The sequence below is a fragment of the Phalacrocorax carbo genome, chromosome 12, assembly GCF_963921805.1.
Source record: "Phalacrocorax carbo chromosome 12, bPhaCar2.1, whole genome shotgun sequence".
NCBI lineage: Eukaryota > Metazoa > Chordata > Aves > Suliformes > Phalacrocoracidae > Phalacrocorax > Phalacrocorax carbo.
Window position 1 is genome coordinate 8,662,458 of NC_087524.1, and position 25,297 is coordinate 8,687,754.

Here is a 25,297-nt window from a genome sequence, read left to right on the forward strand (position 1 = left end):
GGTGTTCTGTTTAAATATTTTTCTCTTATATTTAGTGGCAGTTATTGCTGTGTGATTGGAGCTTAAATTATTTTTTTAAACAAAATGGTTCTGAATATTTGTTCCTGGGCACAATAGTACACTCTCTAGTGTCACAATGGCCTGTAATTGATTGATTATTTGGAAGAGTCCAGCTTTTGCTGTTGGATTTCTTGAACTTGAACTTTTCACTTCTAGGCACAAGTGCAGATAATTCATGCAAATACCTTAGAATAGAATGAATTTGTCCAGCTGCAAGCTTTGTTTCTGGGACTCTTAAGACAATAAACACTGGCTGCGGCTCCATTGCCACCTCTAAGTCAACACAGATATATCACCCCTTTCCTCAGTCTGTTCTCATGTTGGCTTTTGGTTTTTGTGCTGTGGTACAAGCACCTTTCCAAGGATAAAATGAAACCCAAATGTGCACAATTTGAAGGCAAAGCTGCAAAATACTAAGCCACTGATGTGGAGTCAGGGTAAAAGTCTTCTGCATCCCAGTGAGGGACTGAAGCAGGTGGCACCTTTGCAGTTAATAATTAACAGCTTCTACAGTGATGTGAAAAAAGGGTGGCTATTGATGCATCTGAAAAGCTATAAAATATTAACTTCTATTGCTCCAAGTGCTTTAGGAGCCTGTAACACAGACAAGACCAGAGGAGGGGGCTTTTGACTGCAAAAACTAAGTATCTCATTAAAAAAAAAATTAAGATTTTTATGGCAGTTCTAAGAGACTTCAGTTTTTACTTCAGATGAAAAGCACCATCTAAGGCTGACTTCTGCAGTCTGCCTGCAGTGTGACCCAAAGTCAAGTCTCTGAGTAGTTCATCTTCACAGTAATCTGTTTTCTATCACCTTTGTTGGGAAATATTTTGACCCTTCCAACTTTTATTGCTAATGAAAACAAAGATTTCCCTGAACCATCTGAGTACTCAGCCATTAAGTACCAATTGGGCAAAATGTCTATTGTGAGGTTATTTATCAGAGCATTAAGCTTTTGATGGTACTAAACACAACTTCTGATCTCAGCAAAAACTGAAGTCCTGTTGGGACCCTGCTGCATCTTTAGATATGTAATAGAGGTGTAAATCTTGACCCCATGCCTTGCCCTTCTTTCTTAGACCTAGGCTACACTGGACTTCTCAGTCCCAGTTCAGTTACCTGTAAGATTAAAACCTAGTTCAGTCTTGTAGTGGGTAAGTGGGTCCACACAGGGTATAGCCTGTGTCAGTCCTGACTGCTTTGCAAGACTTGGTGGTGCCAGACACTAGGCAGATAACAGCTAGGTGAAGGGGGGCTTTGGGAAATGTAAGGGACAAATGCATGCTATGGGATGTACACACAACATAGAAGGGCTTCTAGGTTTGTTTTAAACTCTACCTTGTGCTTCTTTCCGGTACAGGTCCAGTCTGAGGATTCTGTTGGGGAGGACTAGCTGAAGTGCCTGTTTGGTTCATTACTTGTCTGTCTTTCTTTGTAGAGCTGGAGGCCCCTGGTTGATAACGGATATGCGGAGAGGAGAGACAATATTTGAGATTGATCCACATCTGCAAGTATGTCTTTAGTTAATAAAATGTCATGTCTTTTATAGTAGCCAGGGAGAATTGGTTTAATGGTATAAAACAGTTCTATTATTTTCTATAAAGGTGTTGTGATCTTTTCAGTGTTTGCAATAATCCCAGAAAAGTCTTAGAGACTCCCTTTGCCCTCTCAGAGGTGGTTCAAGAGTGCACATGTCCAGCCCCAGGTGGATGGCAGCTCTAGAAACAAATTTAGAGAAGGGAGACCAGGAAAACAGAATCTCATATATGAGAAATTCGTAAGATTTGGACTGCATGTTTTAGAAAGGAGGAAAATAGAAGATAAACACACATAGAAGATTGCAAGATGTAGACGTGACAGATCAGGAAATTCCTCCTTTGTTTTACATGCAAGCATAAGGAGATATAACATGCAGAAAACTCAAACCAACAAAGTAATATTTTTTCAGAGCAAATGTGATAGTGTAACTCATTCGTGTAGGATGTCACTTGAGGCCAAGTAGTTAGTGTGGTCTGAGAAATAATGGGAAGCCAGAAGTATCTCATGCAGTTATTAATAATCCATGCAGGAAGATGTATTAAACCCTCTTGTTCAGAGTTCAAGTTAATCTGTGAAGTTTAAAGATCAGAATAGGACCTCTATGGAGGGGTTACCGTCCCATGGATTACTGCTGATCCATGTGTTTGGAACACAGTTCTGCATCCCTTCAGCGAGTTATAGTACTGGGGTACACCAGTCCCAGGCAAATCCAGTGTGGTGCTGACCTTGTTTCAGTGAATCACTGAGTATTTGTCTTTAACAGAGAACTTATAGTTTGCCTGGTAGGGCACGTGCATATGTGCACGTTTTGTACATGCTATTGCATTTGCGTATGGTCTGCGTGTCTGCATCTGATTACCCTCAGTTGCCTCACAGCATCTTTTATTTTGAAAGCTTAAGAACAAAAGAAAAATTCTACTTCTACTATTTTTAAGAATTTGTTCATCTAAAATAACCCCAGTCTGAGAGAGACAAAAAAATTAAGTTCCACACATGTCCCACAGTGTGGCAGCTAATACAACTGCAAGTTCTACGTTTTCAGACTCTTCAAAATTTTGCCCTCTCCCCACCTGGAGGGTGTTTGTCTGTTCTCTGCACTCTGGTGATTCCTAATGATAACAGGGTTTTCTTCAATTTACTGTAAATGAAAAGTAGCTCAGCTTACTGGAATCTGAGTCAGCCAAGGCAAGTTAAGGCAAATAAAGAGTACCTCTGCCTCACCAGCATGTCCTACCACTGAAAGCTGCTATGTCTGTGGTCTTTCCGGACTTCCTCACATTGAAGACATTCCTGTTTCTGTTCTCTCTTAACCGTTGCAGTAGTGCATATGTGCAGGTGTGTGTACCTCCTTCCTGCTCTGCTGCCACAGCCCCTGGGGATTTACAGGGCAAAATCTGCTGCTGTGGCGCCGAGTCCTGCAAAGAGCCTTTGCCGAGCATGGAGAGCAAGGTGCTGGGTTGGTTCAGCCACATCCTGTGCCTCCTGCCCTAATTAATGGGGAAACGATAAAGTGTCATTCGCTTGGCATTTTCTTGGAGGTGGTATAGGGTGTGTGAGAGCTGAAAGGCAGCAGCAGAAGATGAGGTAGAGAGGGAACAGGCAGAGAAAACGGACAACTTTCCTGGGAGCAGGCAAGCACGTTGCCTGCCTGGGAAGCAGGCAGAGCTTGTTTTGAGGCTGCATTGTCTCTTGTGGGAATTGGTTGAGGCCTAAACCCAGCCCTGGCAGCAGCAGCTGTACTTTCTGTTCGAAGTTGCCGAGAATGGATCCCAACTAAGATGTCATCCCAGGATGTCAGCAATTAACGCTGTGGCAATGCTGGCTGTTTTCTGTTCAGCCAGGCTTCCCTGTAGGCCATTCAGATTCCCCTGGCAGCACTGTCAAACAATCCCTGTCGGTCCCCAGCTCTGCTCTGATTCTCAGTGCTTTGCTTCTGTTTTACCAGATATCTCAGAAGAGAATAAAGCTGATTTGAATTTCCTGAGTTGTGGTTGCCGCTCTGCGGGTCACACTGCAGTGCTCTGGCTCGGTTAGAAAGGGATCAATGACTTACAAGAGCCTCAGAGCATCCCTCCCACATGCTCAGAGGAAAATGGGACAGAAACATCCTCTCTTTGAGGAAGGAAAAAGCTGAACCTCCTTTGCCCTGGGCTCCTCCGAGCTCCTGCTCAGGCTTCCCTTTCAAGGGAGAAAGAACAGCCCCTCCACCCAGGCACATCTTTGCTGGCTAAGGATGGGGTAAAGCTGTGCATTGCCCCAGCTGAAAGTCTGCACTGGTTAGGGTTTTCTTGGGGTTTTTTCCCCCCCTTCAACATCAATACTTTGAAACGTTATAAAACAGGCATGCATATTAGGCTGCCTTAGGCCAGCTCGTTTCCATGAGCCCCCCTTGATCTCGAGGGGTTTCCAACAGAGCAGTACTTCTTCCTCTGAGGAAGTGCTCTGCAAACCAGCTGAAATGCAGATGAGGAGTCCCTTTCCCCCCTCCCCAAGACTCTGCACACTGTCCAGGGGGCCCCGACCATATCTGAGAGTGGGAGTCCCCTCTGCAGGGCTGGAGAAGCCTGTCCACCAGAGCCTCTGGCTGATAGTCCTCCAGGCTCTTCTGTTCCTTGCTAAAGGGCAAGTTTGGTGGCTGTCCCATGCTTCCCAATCACTGGAATGAAAAATAACTATGTTGGCAAGTTAAACCTCCCCATGCCAGCTGATTTGAGTTCTCACAGAGTGCTGCAGAGGGCTCCCAAAGGGGCCATGTGCTAAATCTCACTTAGAGCATCATTTGCATATGCAGGATCAGATGTATTTTTATTTCTTTTCCACAACTTCCATTTCTGGGTGAAAAAACTAATTTCATGTTTAGGATATATCAAAAGAAAATCCCAGCGGATTTATTTTTCTGAAATTTTCCCATTACATTTTCATAGAGGCCAGTTTTCCCTGACACCAGAGGAAGATCCCAACAGGAGCAGTCTTTCAGGGAGAGAGGCAGAAGGAAGGTAGTCTCTTGAATGCCTAAATCTAAGTCAGGACTGCTCTGGTCCTGCCCCAGCCACTGGCTTCTGCCTCCGCTCTTGGGCCAAAGAGCCAGTTTAGGGAGGTGATCCAGCTGAAAAAAATAAGAGTTGGCTCAAGGGAAGGGGTAGGAGCACATGGAGGAGGGTGGGACTGCTGCCACTGTGAATTACATCAGCTTCAACTGCTGTGCAACCACACCCTGAATGCTTGTGCTTATCTTTGAGCTGCTCAAATCCTCTTCTGAATGGTCACAAGAACAGGCAATGCTCTTTCTAGGGCGCAGGGTGTGCGGCTGGGCAAGGGGAGGAACTTATGTGGGTTTTAGTGTGGAAACTGCTTCTTAGGGAACAGATTTTGCAAAGTGCTGGATACTCCCATAGTCTCTTGACTCCAGTGGCAAGGTCAAACCGGAGGGTAGTAATAACAAGCAGAGATCAGCTCCTGTTGTGCGTAACACAGCTCTGCTCTTTTCCTCAAATCTTCAGAGTTTCTGTCCGGCAAATGGTGGGACTTACCACCTATTCTGAGTTGACCCAGGTGTAAGCAGTGAGATGGAGATCTTGCTAGTGCCACTGAGCAGTACCAGAAGAGACACCCCTTCAGAGGAGGGGAGAACGAGCCCGGCTGATTTGGTGCCAGGGGAGAGGTGACACCGGGAAGAGCAGCCTTTCCTCGGTGTAGCCCAGCCCTGAGTTTGTTCAGCTCAACATTACCCCCTTGTGGGACATAGGTGGAAATTCAGACTAATGCCAGTTCCCCTAACAGGTAGGTGTCCTGTGGAAGTTGTGGCTGTAGCTCAGGGAAGTCTTGCTGCCAACAGATGCACATGTCCCTGAGAAAATGCACGGTGTTTGAGAGTATCCAGCTGCTTGTCGTTGGTGTGTGACACCTTCCTAGACCCAAACGTGGGTTAAGTGCTTGGAAAGTCCAACTTGCGAGGGAGGAAATTTGTCAATTTTGCCAACAGAGCAAAAGCTTTGACATTGTGGCCAGACCTGTGTCTTGTTGCATGTTTGTCCTTTACTGAACACCCCAGCACATTGAAAAGCAGTGGTTGTCCAGGCAGTTTAATGATGAGCTCTTGTGAATGATGAGTCTCTCTGTGAGCTGTTTTCATTGTGGGACTCCTTGGTAAGTTTGGAAAGGGATCTTAAGTTTAGTTATTCAGGAGTTTGTTATCATTGACATATAATAGGTAGACTGCTAAGCTGTGCTTTGTACAGGTGTATACACTGTATTTTCATAAATACCTGAGTTGGTGTAAACTGGAGCTAGCACTGAAAGAGGCAACTCTACATACCCCAGGCTGCTGATTTCCACTTCTATCTTTCCCTGTTTTGTGCATGCTGGGGCCACCTAGTAAAGCAGTGAGGAAGGGGCAGAAGTTCAGACCAGCCTGCTATGGAAAAGGTTTGTTCCATTTCAGACAAGCTCCCTGATTCGTCTCAGTAGGCAGTTACGTTTGGCTCTGATACATCAAAGCGCTCAGGCTGGAGAGTGGAAACTGGCTGTGAAGGGGCAATAATGTAGGAGCTGCTGAAGGTTGAGTTGAGCCAGGGTGGGTTCCAATTCAGGTTCAAGCAACACCCAAAAAAGTCTTGGGGTTTTGGATCTTTTCAAGCAGGAGAGAGTTGACAAAGGGATTGAGACAGATGGCTCAAACCTGAGTGGAGTGAGTGCCAAATGTGCCTGGGATGATCTCAGCCGGCCCCCGGAGGATGACGAAGACAGCAGGAGCATTTGCATTGGGACCCAGCCACGGCGGCTCTCTGGGAAAGGTAAGAGGTCCTGGGCCGAGTCGCTCTCATGGCCTTTCGGCTCGTTTTGTGATGGGTCTGGGCAATGGGCTGAATCATGCAGCATCTTGGGGTTCGTGACAAACAGTACAGTTACTGGAAGGCTCAGTACATCTCAGGGGACCAAAAGGAATTTTGGTGTGGCCTCTTTGAGGAAGGCAGGAGAGAAGAAAAGAGATCTTCGGGTTTTTTTTGTCTAAATGGGGTTTTTTTTCAGTTTTTAGGCTATTTCTAATCTAAATCTGCAAAGTTAAACTGAGCGCTGGGTGAAACCAGGACTGTAAACACCTGCAAGGTGAAGCAACTGCATTTTCCGTGTCTGTGTTTCCTTATTAACATTGTTACTTCTTGGGTGACAAGTTGGACTGAGGCTGTACATTGCTGTAGCTGAACTCAAGTGATACTCACAAATACGGAACTCTGGAAAGAAGAAATAAAAAGTGGTGGAGTTCCCCTTGGCAGTGAGATGCCATCTCAGGGTGCAGATGTCATAGCCATTAAACATGCTTGAAATTATGCATATTATATCATTCAAATGGGTGAAGCAACATAAAATTTGAGGGCTTGAGATTTCCTGGAATTAACAGTGGTTTCTACAGGAAAGGTATCTTGGTTTTTTTAACTCCATGGTAAAAAAAAAATAAATTAAAAGCATATAGGGTTCCTTCTGGCTCTTGTGCAAATATTTTGAACTGCCCTGGATCTAAAAAGGCTATTTTCCCTCAGCTCTGCAAATGAAAAGCCCAAGACAGGTATACATGGTGATGTTTGTATATCCTTCAAAAGATTTTGAAATCATTTTTATATTTTTTTCTTTACCAAATTCCCACATTTCTCAAAAAAAAAAAAAAGACAGGAAACTTCTAAGAAAGGTAGGAAAGCATCCTGTTAAAGTATTTGGCGATTAGACATTATAGGAAAACGAAGAAGTAAAAAGACTGCATCTGAACTGCATAATTTACAGTTTATTTTCAAATGTGAGCTTGAGGCTAAAGTTTGCCCTGCATAAAATTCCTTTTTTTTGTGAATCTTTTTTGTAAATTAATCAGCAGATTTGCAAAGCCAATTGCAAAAACTCAAGAACCCCCTTGCACTTGTTTGGTAAAGGAACAAATTCCTGGTATGCCTAATGGGAGAAGTAAGTTTCAGTGTAAAGGCTGGAAGTGTCAGGTTGTTCTGAGAGCGCTACAGAAACAGCAAACACCTCATTTATGAAAGGATACAAAACCTCTCAGAATTTCCTCATCAGGAGGGCTCAGTACCAAAGGTTCCAGCTCTCCTTGCCTGGCATAACAAAGCAAGAGAATTCAAGCTGACATTATAAAGTGAAGTAACTCCTAAGTTGCAGGAAGAGCTGTTAAGAATTCACCCTCAGCATCTCTTAATTTCTTTCTGAAGGGGAAGAGTTTAGATGAAACATACTGTAGAAACAGGCCTTTTAAAAAAAAAAAAAAAAAGGCTGACATCTGTGATGTTTCTGGGGACTCTAAATCATGTTTAAAAAAATTCTCTTTGCAGATACAGAGCAAATCAGGGAGACTTTGCGGAGAGGACTTGAGATTAACAGCAAACCTGTTCTACCTCCGATAAATGCACAAAGACAGAATGGGTTGAACCACGACCGAGCACCGTAAGTTTCACCCTGCACACTCGGGGTGGGAGGAGGGAGGCTAAAGAGGTCAACATGAAGAACAAAGTTAAAGCTGGGTAGGAAAAGACTCGGCAAGGGGATAGGAAGGCTAGCAGCAAATACTTGCAAAGCTCAAGGACAGAAGGAGAAGAGTTGTTCAGGTTGGGTTAATAGGCTAGTCCTCAGGAGGGCAGATTTTGAGGGGGGTTTCAGACAAACCTTGCTAATGCAGAGTGACTCTGTGTTCTGTAGAATCTGCTGTTCACAGTGTACACCGTTTGAAATCAGACTGGTCTGAGCCCGATAAAATATACAGTGGTGAACAGTGCTATAGTATCCAAAGAGCTAGGTAGCATAGATGAGTGTTTGCTGATATTTTTTGCCTCAGCATTTTGTTTTCAAGCCCATAATTACAAACCTTTTGGTTAAAATGTTGATTTTTTTTTTTTTTTCTTTTTTAAGTGACTTTGATCTTGCCTTGCTTAAGCAGGCAGGTGCTGGTTGTAATTACATGCCAATACCACCCTGGTCTCTAATAGTCTGTAGACAACAGGTGATTTAAGTGGGACTAGGTGGGCCTGTAGATCTCTCCTCATTTGTAACTTCTGACTTCAGTGTATCTATAGAAAATTACCTGTGATTTCAAGCCACCTGCAGTATCTGCACTTCCGTCTTTTTGGGTTTCTCCCCTTCCCCTCTTAGGCTTATTTCAGTTGCTAGTTAAATGTCTTCCCATCAATTTTATGTTTTCATCTAAATGATACAGAAAGGCATGCATCTTTGCTGCGCTCTTTCATTTCATATTTCCTTTGGTTTCCCAGTCTCTGATGAACATTTGTGCTTTCTTGTTCCAAGAGTAAAGATCATCATGAAATCAGCTCGCTCTTGTAGTGCCAGGCAGGGGCAGAATCTTGCTCTGTTTCAATTCCTGTTTCTTTCTTGATTCAAGCATTTCATGAGAAAAATATTCCTCGTACTTGCTTAGGACCCTGATGTCCTTTCTTGTTCTGTTTTGTGGGTGACTTCTGATTTGCCTTACATATGAATGTTTCTGAGTTGCCCAGTCCTTTGGGGGGAAGTGTTATGTGGATTGCTGATGCTGTGTACTAATAAGTAATATGAGATATTGGTGCTTATAAAAAAAATCTCAAGTGGCTTTATTATTGCTTTAGGAATAATCTTACTTTTGCTATATAGTAATTATATGGAGCCAGACTGTGACCTGACTCAGATTTTTTGTACTTCCCTGCTTGAAGGTTGGTCACATTGGACCATTGGTTGGTCCCATTGGCCCCACTGGAAAAATAAAATTATACCGTCTGATTTGCACAAAAAACACCCAGTCTTGGAAGGGTCAAAAGTATTAAGCAGGATTTCTCACAGATGCTGGGCTCATGCATGAATCTGCATGCCCAGTAAAAGCTCTGAGTTCACAGTGTTTGGGGATGACCAGAGACATTTGGGGTTTGCATCAGGCCAGGGAAGGCAGCTGATGGGTAGGCCTTAATGCTGGGAGGTAGTTGTTGCTTAGATAAGAAAGCTTTATGTTATTCAGGGTAAGATAAACAGAGATACACTTAAGACAGAGTGGTGAAAGGTTAGCAGAGGTCTAAGATGAAGCACACAAATATTTACCTGGGGTTTTAACTGTTCCAAGACAGAGAGGAAGGCAGGTCAAATTCAGAGCCTCATAGCCGTGACAGTGCTCTTTGTTGCAAATCTCTGTTACTTGTAGCAGCTGCACACCCACCCTGCCTGAAGCCTGAGTGGTAGGAATGGCTGGTTCTCAGTGTTGGCCTCATAGAAGATCAATACGTTTCTCTGAGGTCTGTGGTTACCACTGTGGAAACTGATAGCTAGCCTGTTTCTCCATAATAGCAATTCAGTTAAGGAAAGAGAGCTATCAGCTGTGTGTCTTGCCAGAGGTTGCTCTGGTGATAGTTGATATTGGAGGAATACTCAACTTAAAACTGCAGTGTGTCCTAATACTTTCTTCTTCTTATTGACTACTTTGAGAGGAGTTCGGAAAAGGTCTTTTTCTACCTGTGCAGTGGCATCTCTTCTCTGATTCATGTAGCAGATACAACAGGACTTGTTCAATGCATTGACTATACTGAGAGGGGTGGTTTGTACTGGAAAGCAGCATATATTGATACCTAAATCAGACCTGATGATTACCCGTACTGTGGCTAAAACTTAGCAGTCAACATATTTTTCAGCACAGTGTGGTACAGATGAATCAGAAGAGGAAGATCTTATTAGGTCTTAGCCTTTTTTAATGCACTGTCTCAGTATGTCTTATGTGTTTGAGCAAAGTTGCTCAACATGCTATTAAGTACATGAGCATGATCTGGAGACTCATCTCCAGCTGCTACAGAGGGATGTAAATTAGGAGTTCAGCTTTTGCATGTAGTAATGTATCTACATCCATGTTCCCTGCAGGTACCTGCAGTGGCAAAGGCTGAGACACAAAAGGCAGAAAACCCAGTGCAGATATAGTAATTTCATAAGACTTCCAAGCACCTGAGATGAAGGACAGCTCTGCACATTGATCTAGTCCTGGTATGCTCCTTGCTTGGGCCTGGTAGGGCTGTGACTCAGTTCTGTCCTTCACTGTAAATCTTGTGTAACCAAAAGCAAGTCATTTAGCTATTGAGCTTCAGTTCTGAATCTATAAAATGGGACTAATAACAATGTCATCTTCTTGAGGCACCACAAGGATAAATATGTTAATGATTACAAGGTGCTGGCTGATGGGAAGCAGGCTTGTGTGTAATCATATCCTGCACTGTACACACCAGACCATAAAGTAACAAACCCGTGGTTCGTTGCAAGGGTCCTGTGAATAACTGGTGCATTAGAGGCTCCTCAGGAACTTGACAGAAAAGCTCTGTTGGGGCATGGCAAATTGTTCCAAATCTACTTTCCATAGGAGCACTGCAGAACCCCAGGCCATCAAATTTGCACCCAGCTGACATTAGGATGTTAGTCTGACACAGACTCTAATGGTTTCATGCAGAAGAGGAATGTGCTGTTTATTTATCGTAGATTTGCAGCCACCAACTGCTTTCCTAGTAGTTTTCTTCCCTTTCTTTTATCCTAACTCTACCACCCACACACAATAATCTGTCAGGGTTTAAAGCAGACAACCTGTTCTGCATTCAGCATCACAAAACAGTATCAGAAACACTCAAACTTTCAAATATTTATTTGTATAAAATGTGGAAGATCCAGATTCCACACAGATTTCCCTGTGTTTGTGTAGTTAGTTTTCAGTGGTTATGCAAAAGCCTCACATTGTTTGGTTGCAGATAGGGCTTGATTCAGTGTTCTGGCTCCAGCAAAGCACATACTTACATGTTAAGCATGCATATTACCAGTTGTTCACTGTCCCAGAGTTCTGAAAAAAAAAAAGTTCCTTTGAGAAAAAGCTGGTTTCTGTCAAAACCCTGTTGGGCAGCTGTAGTACTTTGATTCATTAGTGTTATTACTGTAGACTGTGTAGCCCTTTTTCTCCTAAGGATATGAATAAAAGCACTCTTAATGCTTAAAACTGCATCGGACATCTGTTTCTCAAAATGACTGTTAGCTCAGTTCATAAGCAGCCATTAAATCAGTTCATATGCATTAAACAAAAGAACATGTAAATTAATCTTCGGAAACATGACTAATCATTTCGACCATAGGTAACATAATACTCTTGATTACTGCTTGGAAAAATGAAGCGTGTATGAATACAAATGTACTTTACAGTGGCACATTATTTATTTCTTAGGACCCATCATCTTGGTAGGTGCTGCTCAGACAGACGGAAAGGCAAGGCTCCCTGTCTCCCAAACTGCAGATGCACTCTTGTTGGATATGGCAAGCTCTTACCAGTGAGGAACATTTAGATGTCAGACTAAATGCTGCTGTTGTTAAGACCTCAGTGGGCTGGAAGCTCCAGATGTCAAAGATCAGTGACACTTCTAGAGTCTTGCTTCGTTCGCACTTTAATTTCTTGATGTAGTAAGTTCTGGGGCCGAGTCTTTAATTGTCCCTGGCAATTAGCTCTGTGCTCTCCTGTGAGGTAGGTGAGTAGTATTTCCACTTTACAGATGAGGACAGAGGAGTTAATTTGCCACAGTTGCAGTGAGAGCCAGGGTTGGGATAAGGGAATTCTTGACCTTTTCCACCCGTCAAGGGTCCCCTTGATCACAGAAAGTGATGTTTTTCTGCCCCATGGCTGACTCAGACCATTCTACTGCTCCTGTGAGCTGAGACATAGAGTAGAAACCTGGAGCTAGCACACTGCATTACTGCACATATTGAGGCTTAAATTATCAGTAATTGCTACATTTCATTGTGCCATAATTCAGGTAATGCCCACACGCATCCCCAGTGTCTGAAGGTGAGGTTTAAGTGGTGGAAAAAGGTCTCTCAAGGCTGTGTTACTTTGACAAGGTTCTTCCAGCATCTCTCTGCTGTTTATTGCTCTCCCTCTTCTCAAGAAGGATAAAGCAGTGTGGTTCAACATGCCTGATTCCCTTGTTTCTGTCTGGGATTTCCCAGATAACTATGTGTGTGCAGGTCCCCTTATGCACAGTGGTCACTTGTCTAGGGACAAACAGCGGATGCCCCAGAGACCTCAAATCCCATCTGCGTTCAATTTCCAGGCAGAAAGACAGGTTGAGTCTAGGTAAACCTGAACATATGGTAGCTCTGTGCCCGTGTGCTAATTCCATCCTGCCCTAAACAGTTTCCAGCTGTGCAGGGAAATGAAGGCAGGTTCCCGGCAAAGAGCAGAGAACAACAGGTGGGGCTGGCAGGACTGTCCTGCCTGTGACCTTCTAGTGCACTGCACCCTGAGCATCTCAGGTTGTCGCCCTTCCCTTGTGAGAAGAGGGAGTAGTTGTGTCACTCCAGAAGCAAAGGTTAACACCAGACTGACACACAGTGTGCCTGGTTTGGAGTGCACAAGTAACAGTGGCACACCACTTGCAGGACTGGAGTCCCCTGCCTGTGTAGTTCCACTGACTTGGTAAATAGGGCACAGTGATTTCTCCTTTCAGTGAGTAGCAGTGGGTTAATGCACATTAACAAGCTCCATCTGAGCAGCGTTTCTGAGGAAGCTCTGACGTAGTATCAAGATGTAGGATTTGCTTCAAGACGAGTCTGCACTTTGCCTCTCCCAGTTGCACTTGGTTTTGATTGCTGCTTTACTTGGGCAGAGGGGAGCTGCTGTCTGTGTAGCTGGTTTCCTGTCTTCAGCTCTTGGAGGCAAACTTTTACATAAAGGGGAGCATTTTAGCATTCTCTGAAACTGTCTGGTTCTGGCTAGACTTTCTGATTCTGCAACCACTAAGCAGCAAGTTTCCAATCCAGTCCTGCTTATTTAGGCATGCTCTCTCATCGAGACACCATTCAGCGGTGTCTTGAGTAAGGAATGCTGAATGGGGGGAGGCAATATACTTTAGGGAGTGTCTCAGCATGAGGCTGAGTGCTGGGTGACAAGCCTGTGAACTAGGAAAGCAAATGTCTGGAAAACCAGCGTCAGAAGTGCAGAGCGGTCACCGTGCTAATAATTTGCACTCCTACATAGCTTTCCCCATCTAAGAATCTAAAAGTGCTTTGCAAACATTGACTTAATCCTTGCAACAGCCGTATGTGCAAAAATGTCTCCATTTTACAGGCAAGGAACCCGAAGCATAAAAAGAGTTGTTTGACTTTGCCCATGGGTCTGCAGAGTGCCAGTGGCACAGCCTAAATCTCTGAATCCCGGTTCAGCTGCAGGTCTTGGAACAATCTGGCCCCTGCAAGCACTGACAGTAGTTATTACGCAGCTTTCCAAAGCAATATGTGAGTGGCAAGAAGATTGTTTCTACTGGCATTGTCCTTGGAGTTCTTCTGTGCCAGGAAGTGCACATAGAACATCTTCACCATCCGGTTTAACCAGGATGATGAGCACCCAGGTCTGAGCAATCAAGCTAGCCTTGTTTCAGTGTGACCACAGCAGGAGCTGTGTAACCGTGTCCTCCCCATTTCTGCACTTGTCTCTGTGTGTCTGTGACGTGTCCCTTAACAATGTGTGCCAAGATGCTTAGGGCTCTTTCCCATAACTGCTGGTTTGCCCTTCAGGAGAAACTGTGGGAAAGACACTGGAAGATTGCTGGCATTTAAGTGATCTTTGACCATATCTTCATTAGGGAGTGAGGAGGTTTGAAATAGCCATGGTAGGGAGGGGAAGAAGGGGAGGGGCAGAAGTGGTCCAGCCTTTCTCTCCCAGCTATGTAAGCTTGTACTAATGGTTTGCATTTGGTAACTCACGGTGCTGGGTTTTGTACCAAGGAAGCAAGGAGCAGTGACTTGTAACTCAGGTTAGTGATGCAGTGGGCACCCACTCCTACAAAGAACCCCTGCCGTTGCCAGGGCTCCTTTGTGATTTTGGTACCTGGGAGGGTAACTTGGAAATGCAGCAAAATTATGCTCCATGTCAGCGACAGAGTTTGGAAGGCAGCTGAGAGCTCCCTTCATGACAGATCTGTGATATCAAGTGCTCTGATCATAAAGCAAAACACAAATACAAGAATAAATAAACCTTTCTTAATTTGATCAACCTGGTTATTCTTGAATCCAATAAAATAACCGCCAGTGGGGTTGCTTGAGGAGAGGTTGCTATAAGCATGACTTATAAGGAGGGGACATCCAAACTTTGTGCAACCCAGTGATTGCACTGGCAGTTTTCCAGGATCCCCATGGGCTGCTGCTAATTGGCATAAAATTAAGCAGGTTGCAGCCACCCTCATCTTTAATACAAAGAGAGGGCCCCGGGAGGCTACAGGTTCCAGCATGTGGCTGCTCACATCAAGAAGGAGCACAGCACGCTGGGACATGTAGTCTTCTCAGGCCCTTTTTCCCTGTTGACAGGTCTGGGGAAGCTGCAGGCCACATGGGACACCTTTGCAAAGGTTTGACCCATCTCTCTCTCTCTTTCAAAAAAAAAAAAAAAGGCTTTGGTTAAGTTCATGGGCTGTTAATCAGCATTCACAAAATTTAAAAATAAAAAAACAACAAACATAATTTCCTTCCTCTCTCCTCTGCGCAGAAGCAGACTACTGGTAGAAACCGAAGCTGGAAAAAATAGTTGAAAGTCAGCTAAAGTCACCTTGGTAACTGCAGCAATACACTTGCCCAGAACAGGAGACATCAAACCCAACTACAAACAGCTTTAGAGAAACAAAAAGAATGTAATCATCTAAAGAATTAATCTGACAACTGCCCACGTTTACACCTCCCACAAGCTCCCAATCAGAGGGAAATGTGCTTTAATCTCCTTCAACTCCCCTCCAGTTTCACAAAACATGAGATGTGCAATCCTTAAACTGGGGCATTTCCGGCATGCTGCTTCCATTTAAATCTACTGCCTTTCCTAATGCAGCAGCCCTGGCTTTTGCAGACTTGTTTTTTCTGGACACTGAGAAACATGAATTTTTTTGTGTGGGTTGGATGAAGTATTAAATCTGGAATAGACAAAGTTTGCAACATTTTACGTGATAGTCAGCTAGATCTTAGTCATAACAAATAAAACTCCACTGGCTTTTGCTGCTGATTTATTTGGTGATGGGGTGGAGGAAGCAAAGGCTTATGGGTAACTGACAGTCGTAAACCCAGGGATGTTAGTGTTAGAAAGCAAACTTTTTCTACATTTTCTTCTGAGGCTGAAAACTACAAGCTGTGGGTGGCAGCATGTGTTACGACATGAACTTTTTAATAATAACAACCTAGAAGTCCTACTGACCCTTCATCTGGGCCATCACCCTTTGAAAGGGTCAGCACAAGGATTTCCATTCCCAAAGGGAGAATTTCAGGGGGTCTTGCCGAGTCCCTGTGTCATGCGACATGTTCCAGACTCTTAAAGTGATGGCACTGTGGCCTTGTGTTATTCGCAGTCCATAACATGTCCAGAAGTGCCCATCACACAAAACTCTGGCTTAGAAATGTATAGCTTAGAAGGTTATTTGGTTTCTGCTATTGGAGTTTTACCCTTAACTTCAAGTAGCTGAAATTGTGAGAGCTCCACTAAAGTGAAACAAGAAATACAAAGACCGTGACTATTTTGGAAAAGTTTTGTGGAAAGGATTAATAATTTCATGTCATTCAAAGTATTAACTACCATTTTGCTTCACTCCTTCACCTTTTTGACAGAAGGGCTGGTTACTTATTAATGTGAAGTCATAATTATTGACAGCCTTAAAGTCATGACAGTTCCATTTGATAGTTATACATTAGTCAACATCCTCTCTTGAGCGTGTAATGACAAACAGCATTTGCTGTTTTTAATAAGACTTAGAAAGCTTTGCCCCTTGCCTTCAGAATATTGTCGTCATTCCTATTATTACATTAACAAACGGAGGCCGTTTCCCCTCAGGACCGCGGCCCCATTGTGCTAGCGGCTGTACTGGCTAACATGGTGGAGACCTAAAAACCCACCTTCAGCTCAGGAGGTTAGGAGCCATGGGGTATGGGGAACTGTCCTGCAGCTGTCTGTCCTTCCGAAGCATGGACCTAAGGTAGCGATTGCCTGGGAGGCTGTGTTACGGGACATTCCTGGTGCACTTAGGCAGTCCAGGTGAGAAGGGCAGTGTCTCTTGTCTGAAGCAATAACATTGCTGTAAAACTCCTGATCTGCTCCAGGGCATGTAAACTCTGGAACTGCATTTAAGGGGTGCAAGCTTATGGCCTGCTTTAAAATCATGTGTTGCTAATGGCTGACCCTTTTGGTAGGGATTGATAAATGAATGATTGGAAGTGGTAGACCACAGGCTGACTTTCCCACAGCTCACTGTGTATATAAGATCTGATAAGGAAGTTGAGGCAAAGCTTAGCTTAAGGTCAACTGATCATTAATCAACTGTAACTGCACTTCTCAGGTAATCAGCCTGCAAAATGCTGGCCCACTCCACTCTTTGAAGACCCCACGTACAAAGAGTTGTAAAATGTTTGCTGAAGTAGATTAAACACAGCTCTAAGTGCCACCTATAGACTACAAAGCATATCATGTCTTTGCTTCAGGGTTAACCCACCAGACTGACACTCTGCTGACTGTCAGTCTATCAGCCCACCCCACGCTTGAGCTGTATCCTGACCTACTGTGTCCTTGCTGGGTCCACTATTGCTTTTGTGTGTTGCTAAGGCAGAATATGGGACACATTTTACAGGTTTTATCTTGCAGGGAGCTGAGCTGCTCTGATATTTTTTCCTTCGTGTCTCTGACCTGGCCATGCAGGATATCTGCAGAAGGCACTGTGAGCTATCAGTTTAGATTTTATCCTTATTCAGAGCGGGCAGCTCAGCAGCCTGGGTGGAAGGCTCACCTGGGACTAGGTGAGCTGGCAGAGGCAATAGGCTGATTTGCTTTGGAAGCCACACTGAACTGTGTTACTATGTGTGTGGTGGATGGGAGTAATTTTGGGACAGCACCCAAATGTAAAATTAAGTAGAGGTGTGATCTAACTCAGCTCATGAGGGTCAAGCTGTTTCTTTACAATTATTTCCAGATGTATGTTAAAGGTGGCTCTGGTTGGGTGGAGAAAGGTTCCAAGCTTGTTTTAACGGTGTTCCCAAGTGGAGCCACAGCCTGATAACCTTCTTTGGCTTTTGGTCTGTGTGGCGCAACGAAACCACGTTGCAACGTGGCATGTTTCAGCTCCCTCCTGCTTTCCCCGTCCCCCACTTTGGTGGTTCTGTGTTATAAGGACTATCTTAACAAAGTCTTACTTCTATTAAGTTCATGTGGAACACTGGGTCACAAAAATATAAATCACATATCAGATATCACATCGGTCCATGTCATCTGAAAAAACTGTATCACCCCCAGTCCTTCGTTCTTTGTTCTGGACTATCAAGTAAGGGATTATGATGATGCTCTTTGAACGTATAAAGTGTTTATGGTCAAGTATTTTGAGATATACCAGGATTCTGTCTGGCTAAGTTCCTAATCATGTAACAACGTAACCTTTAGTCATAGCTTCAAAATATGCTGTCCTTGCAGAAATGAATGAATAAATAAGAAAGCAAGGCTGCATTGTCTTAAAGCAGCCCCACTTACAAGGGAAAGCAAACTGTGGATGTCCTACTTGTCGCATGTAGAGTCCATCTTTTGGCTGTTTTGCTTGATGCTGGTGGAAGCGGAGTGTTCTCAAAACCTTTTGGTTGAACTACGGAAAGAAATTATTTGGAGACAATTGTAGGGATGCCTCAGACCTCAAAGGTATTCGAGCAAGGGCACAAAGGACTGGACAACTCTTCCTCCAGGACACTGCCCAAAAAATCCTGAAGATAAAGCAAAAACCAGAGGGAAGGCACACCTAGTCATTCTCCCAAGACATTTTATAGTGGTTTGGGGTTTTGGAGAGTGTAGTTTTGCTTCAGTTCTTCCCAGAAATTTTATTTCTTGTATGCTGGGAAGGTACGTGCCATGTTTATGCACCAATTCAGATCCTAGGTCATCAAATCAAGGTGAAGAGCTGCATGCTGCGACTGGTAGTCTGAGGGAGGCTGCATCTCTGTAGGGGTGATGAAAACTCAGATCTGTCTTCGTAACAGTTTGCTCCTGTGTCCTTCAGTATTCACACAATCACTCCGAAACACAGCAGAAATAGTACACAGCACTGGGATACTAAATACATGCATTTTGTCTCTTCTCCTAGAAGCCGTAAGGACAGTTTAGAAAGCGAGAGCTCAGCAGCTATCATTCCTCATGAGCTAATCCGCACAAGACAGCTGGAGAGTGTACACCTGAAATTTAACCAGGAGTCTGGAGCTCTAATTCCCCTCTGTCTAAGGTGAGTGAAGCCATCCTCCTCCTCAGCTTGTGCTAACATGCCGCTTTTGCCTTGTGGCATTGTTTCACCATACAGACATGCATGCAATGGGTCTTTAAAGGCCAGAGCTGAGATATTTTGCCAAAACACATTAGGAACAGATGATTCTTTGCATGTGTGTTCATCATGGTAAGATTGTTTCTCATTCTTTTTATGTCCTCCAGTGTATTTGAGTGCTGAAATAGGACAGGGTTAGTATGGGGATTTTTTTATGAGTCTAACGCTGGTAACTCGGTGATAAAGTAGGGATGTTTTACTATATTCTGTCGAAGAAAACTCTTAATTTGTTAATTCTGGCTTATGAACTCAGACACAAGTGGCTCCGCAAAGCCTGTCTGAAGTCAGTTTATGCATGCAAGTGTGTTTTTTAGATAAATTATGTCACTTGCATGATTGAAGGAACAAAACATTGCATGCATACTCTACATGTTGTCTTTTGAAGGTTCAGGCTGTGTGACTTTTCTAGGTTTCCACAGTTTCAGACAGCGCTGTTTTTAAAAATACCTGCAGCAAATATAGAGCTTAACATAAACTGTGGGGTAAAGACAAATGATTGCAGGTGACCAAGTAACTTTAGCTTAATGAGTTACATGTCTGTAGTATCAGAGTTATCAGCAGCAGGTGCACGCTTGCCTGTGCCTGTTGAGTAACCAATGGGATAGTTAACATGAACATACTTTATTTTACATCACAAATGCGTGAACAGTCTGTCTTGATCAGTTACCACAGCTCCGCTGGCCAGCAGTAACTCATCAAGCAACTGTGGCACTGTTAAGCGTTATGTGTCTTACCTGAAGTTTTCCCCCTTACATGTTGGAAGCCATGCATGTATGTCACACATGCTCTGAGCCTAAATACCAGAGCCATGATTTTCCCTGTGGAAAGCATTGAATGAAAAAAGTGAAGTGATGCCGTAGATGGTCATGTATGTGTATTTTCTAGGCGTTTGCTTAAATAATACAGGTTGCTTTTGTCAAGCACCAGGGAAAAGGATTACTAGGTATTGTCATGGCCCCACTGATAAGCTTGCTTAGAAATGCGTCTTCACATTCCCACATGATGTGGAATCTGGATTCTCTTCCGTAGTTTTCATCTTACTGAAAGACTGGCAGTCCCCTGCCCTTACGTCATGGGGATAGGCATGCAGCAGGATTTAGATGTACTCTAATTTTGTAAAAAGGCCCTGAAATTGAGGAGAGAGATAAGGGGGAACTCCCTGCCTCAGAAGGAGGCTCGTGGCCTGCTTTGTGGAGCAAATCATTCATCTATTCCTGAAAAGTTAGTAGTTGCTGCCTTTTCAAAATGGTTTCCTATGCTGATGGCAGAAGCAATAGAGATATATCTTCATAACTCTGTTGAATGCTGCTCACGCCCTCTCAATTCACGTATATATGTTTTATTCCCCAGGGGAAGGCTCTTACATGGACGGCACTTTACATATAAAAGTATTACAGGGGATACAGCAATCACGTTTGTATCAACTGGAGTAGAAGGAGCCTTTGCTACGGAAGAGCACCCCTATGCAGCACACGGACCTTGGTTACAAGTGAGAGAGCCTGCTTCCCTTTCCTTCCCCTTCCTCCTTTACTGTGTCCTAAAAATGATTCTGCTAAGGGCGTATGTGGTTTAAAAGTGTAACAGACCTGTATTTTCTGCTGCAACATCTCTCATAGCTCTTGCATAATATTTTCAGTAATTATGGACTAAAAAAAAAAAAGGGTGAACTGTTACTATTTATATTAATGGAACTCAAATTGATAAGCAGTGGCTGGAAAGTTCAAAAATAATCTGTGACTACAGTAGTGTCCATTTCCTGGAGTCAGTGAACACTTTACAGGCTGTATTTACTCTTGATTTCTTCCAGAAGGGAATTTGGGGAGGCAGAGTGGAATGACCTAAACAAGAACAGAGCCAGGGCAGAAGAGCTAGAAAGCTGTGGGACTGTGATCTTGCAGAGCCAAGATCTCAGTTTTACATCATCCCTAACAAGAGAGCAGCACAGAGCGCACAGCTTCTTTCAGTTTTAGTGCTTTCCTATTGATGCTTTGGCAAAAGCTCATAGTTGCTTGAAGTACCCACACATTTCCTGCACCCAGATTTTTTCTGTATCCCAGATATTCCTTGGAAATTCCCCATCTGCTTGGTCCTGAGAGTCAGCCCCACAGAGCAGTGATGCACTAAAGATACAATGGCATAGCGCTAGTCTAACCTTGAATTTCTTCATGGTTATAAACATATTGCAAGAAGAAAAAAGCTTTGGGGAATGTGTTTATGCAGAAAAGCCCACCTCTGAGGGACTACATTCATGCAGTATGTCTTTGCATTCAGTGTTACTGTGCCATTCCTGCTTCTTCTGTTTGTAAGGGGGGGGGGATTGTTTTAATATTGCAGTTAACCTTCCAGTGACTTGTTTTTAAGGCATTCTACTGCCCCTATTCAACCGTCTGGAGGACATCATACCTTGAGATCTGTACAACTTGTAAAGGAGCTGATCTTGGCTAGAATCATCATGTGCGTAGGGATTTTCAAAGAGCTTGCATGCTTTGATTGTACTGACTGGAAAGTGCAGCACTCCTGTAATGATTAACAGCAAACGGTCAGGTTTAAGGGTGGGTCATTTGCTGTTGGTTCCTGTGCTTGCCAACACATGATACACAGAATCTTGTGACTCTTAACTCCAAACATAAGAGTGTTTGTTTGCATTTACAGCACATCTCGAAATGTATTGATGTGTAGAGTAATCAGGTAACTTCTGAACAGTGAAGAATGACAGTAATTAGGTCACCATTCAGACATGTAACTAATATTAACCCTTATGAACCTGTTTGCTTCCATGCTTGCTGAAAATTATGGAAGTTTTTTGGACTAGGTGGGAGAGAAAGGTGGAGAATTGCTGGATTCTGTGGGGTAGGGAGAAGCAAGTTCCTTCTTTTGTCTCCTACACAAGATCAACTTATTCGATGTTCTCATCTGATGTGACCAGCTCTGTGGGGGAGGAAGGGGAGGCTAAAAGCAGCCTGGGACAAGAGGAGGAGCACCCAGTTGTGTGAGATACGTGTGGGAGTGTCTGAGGCTCTTGGCTTAATATGCAATGGGAGGCTTGATCCATGCTCAGCAGTCCTTTGTGGTGTTGGGAGCGGAGGAGGGTGGTTCATGTGGCTTTAGTTCAGAAGTAAAAGAAGTTGTGGTGCATAAAATTTCCAAGGAGGCGAGCTGTGTTTGGTTTAGTCCCTTGCAGCCTGGGCTGGCCAAGTTGGCAAGCCTCACCAAGCTTTTACAGCAAGGCCCAGAGAGGATTTTCCTGCTCCCTCGCTTGGGACCCCAAGCACAGCAATGAGCTCCAAGGAGAGTTGGCGGCTGAAAGCAGATCACTGCAATACAGGGGCTTGTTGCAAAGACAAGTAAATGGAGGGACCGTGGAGAGGAAGAGAGATGGCAGTCATCTCCTCCTGTGGACTTTTTTCCTATCTTAGGGGAGGAATAAGAGCCTGAAAAATCCTGGCCTCGACTCTGCAGCAGCCAGAGAGTGACTTCTCTTGAGCCTGAGCTTTGGTATAGTGAAAGCCCAAACCTGCAGACTAAACACAGTACCTCCTGTTTACATCTTGTGGGCTGGAGTGGAGTGTGTCCAGGGTGGGACGGGCCGGAGAGCTGCTGCACAGTCCGTCAGCCCCCACTGCCCAGGCTGAGCAATGAGCTGAGTCGCTGGGCTCCAGTGGAGGGTTAGCAGATGACAGGAGTTTGGCAGGTCCCAGCACCATTCCTACCAGACAGGTGTCCCTATCACCACTGCAGCTGGTACTCGGTGGGAGCTGTTTTAGCAGTCTCAGCAGAAAAGGCAAGGAGTCATTAGACCACGGAGATTGTACGCCCCATTTCTATCAACAGTCTTTCCAGGTCACATTTGAGGCATGTTAGTAGGGCAAGCCTGGCCTGCTGCTGCCTGTGCTCTGGGGATGATTAGATTATTTCATTCTCCAGAGCTGTCAAATTGACACCTTTCCCAAGTACTTGAATTTTTTCTTTTTTTTCATTTAAGTAACATTGAATTAGTTCGAAAAAGCTAAATTCTATTAAAGGTCTAAGCATGTCAGGCTGGTTTATTTCTGAACTTCTTCCACTGTGTCATGTATTGTTGAATAGGGAAATTGCTTTGACTCAGAAGTGTACAAACATATTCAAGAAGTCCTCCTTGTTAACACTAGACTCCTGTTTATATGCTAGTTACTGTGGCAAAGTCTCTGATGTGTAACACTTGCATTAACATTACACATGATCAAAGGCTTCCGCGGTTCTTTCTTCCACTCCCCCATCCCCCAGTGCTGTGACAGCAGAGCCCCGACACTGCCTCCTAAGCACCTCTCCTCTCCTTTCCAAGGGGTGGATGTTCCAGATGCACAGAGAAAGGCTGTGCAGGAGGTGTCTGGCCCCATGCTGGAGGGTTAAGGATGCTGATCATGCAGACAGACTCTGACATTAACTGCCCCACAGTGACATTCATATTTGTGGTGGAGTGTCCAAGGTTCTCAGTCCAACATGTGAGCTGTGCCAAGCATGCAATTCATCACAGGTCAATCTTGTTTGTCTCTGAACCTACCCGAAACAAGGTGAGGTTGTGCGTGTTCTCCCTCCCTTATGTTCTGGCAGATGATAGAGACACTCTGTTGAAATGTGTTAGTGATCAAGCCCGTCCCAATAAAGTTGCCTGAGCCTTTAATACATATTAATATTATCCTGGGGTAGTTTATGTCAAAGCCTGTCAGCATGCATCATCCTTTGGGAATTACCATCATTAAGTCTCCAGTGATGGGAGTCAGGACATGCTTCTGCAAAGCTCCTCTGCTTTTATGTGGAGCTCTATGCCCATCTAGCACAAAGCAGACTGTTCTCCCCTCCTACCTTGCTCACCTGGACTGCTTACTCTCCCCAGAGGGGAGAAGGAGGTTTGTTTAACATTACCTTTAGATAATTTCTGCTCTTGCTGCTTTAGGCAGTCATTGTTCTAGGGAAGAAGATGACACTCAGGTCTTTGATCATGTGCAACGTACATGTTACACATCAGATATTGCTGCAGACTCTGACATATGAGCCAATACAGTGCAGTAAAAACAAACCTATAGTTAGAGAGTCCTTGTTAACTGCAAAATCTAGTACACAGAATTTAAGAAATATCTCTGTACTTCAGCCTTGCCCCTGTTACACATGTGTATTTCAATACTATATTTAATTGAAGGATCATATGTATTTTTTACAAAGCATGCCTGCCTCATTCAGTGCAAAGATGCAGCATGTTTGGAAGATGACTCAGGAGTGTGGAGTATAGTAGACTCTTGCCTATAGGACTTCCACTTGGTTTGTTTCTTAAAATTAGAAGGTGTGTAGTGAATGAAGCAGGTAATTGCAGAAAAATCACAATAGTCTCATGGCGAAGCCTGTTAAATGTTGCCTTGGGGAGTTGGATCCTGTCCTTGCCTCTACTACTCTGTTCTTTCTCAATGCTATTCCAGAGTCTTAAGCTAAAATATTCTCAGGTGGCAAGTGAGTTTGTGTTCCTCCTTTTCTGGATGGCTTGCTCAAGACCTGAGATCTGATCTGTGATCCTGGTGGCAGGAGGAGGCGTGGAGGAATTCCTCTGTGGATACCCCTGTACACTGCAGGGCTGAATGGGCTGGAAAATAGGGACCTGCAACTCTTGAGAGGGACACCCCCAAGAAATGGACATTCAGACTCAGATTTCACTAACTTCCCCCCGTCTATTCAGGAAAACCTTCTTCCAGTCATCCTGTGAAGATTAATTCAGCGCTTGCCAAGCATTCCCATTCCACAGATGAACACCAGAAACAATTTCAGGAAGAGATTAAAATTCAGTCAGGAGAGAGAAAGAATCACTCTGGGATCGGGGGTCAGACTGGGAGTCAAAGATCCATGTTCAGCTCCCTGCTCTTGCAGGTTTTCTCCATGACTTTGTTAAGTCTCTTAGTTTCTTTTAGCCTCCCACCCCCCTCTGCTGCATGGAGAGGAGCATTCCCCTGCCTTGGAGAAATGTGAGGTTGAGCACATCAGAGGCTGTGAAAGTGGTAAGGACAGTGAGATTAGGTACTTGCAGTGTAATGCATGCTGGCAGTAGCCGGATGGAGCGTACTAAATAAAGGGGAAGAGAGTAGGAGGGAACGGGGAAACAGCATGAATGATAATGAAAAGAAATGATGACGCTGCATTCAGTGAGCAGAACCATCCTGGGGACTGAGCAGGGCAGAGGTCTTGTGGGAGAAAAACAGCAGGCAATCTTGTGATTACAGATTTGTTTCAGCAGATGTACACTCAGGCCAAATTAGCATGGGGCAGGCAATCCCTGTGCAGCCATTTCCAAAGTTTTGTATGCCTGATGTTACTGG

General features: G+C 44.2%; 1 protein-coding gene across 2 annotated transcripts in view; it reads left to right on the forward strand.

Moving 5' to 3' along the window:
• Positions 1-25,297, forward strand: part of SUFU (SUFU negative regulator of hedgehog signaling) — a 98,548-nt gene that overhangs the window by 54,803 nt on the left and 18,448 nt on the right. Inside the window, exons 6-10 of one of the 2 annotated variants that reach the window (XM_064464036.1) lie at positions 1,499-1,571; positions 6,236-6,392; positions 7,929-8,040; positions 18,729-18,863; positions 20,310-20,448. In XM_064464036.1, coding sequence (XP_064320106.1) covers positions 1,499-1,571; positions 6,236-6,392; positions 7,929-8,040; positions 18,729-18,863; positions 20,310-20,448 — 616 coding nt within the window. The remainder of the gene's footprint in view (positions 1-1,498; positions 1,572-6,235; positions 6,393-7,928; positions 8,041-18,728; positions 18,864-20,309; positions 20,449-25,297) is intronic. The other variant, XM_064464037.1, reaches the window with a different exon arrangement.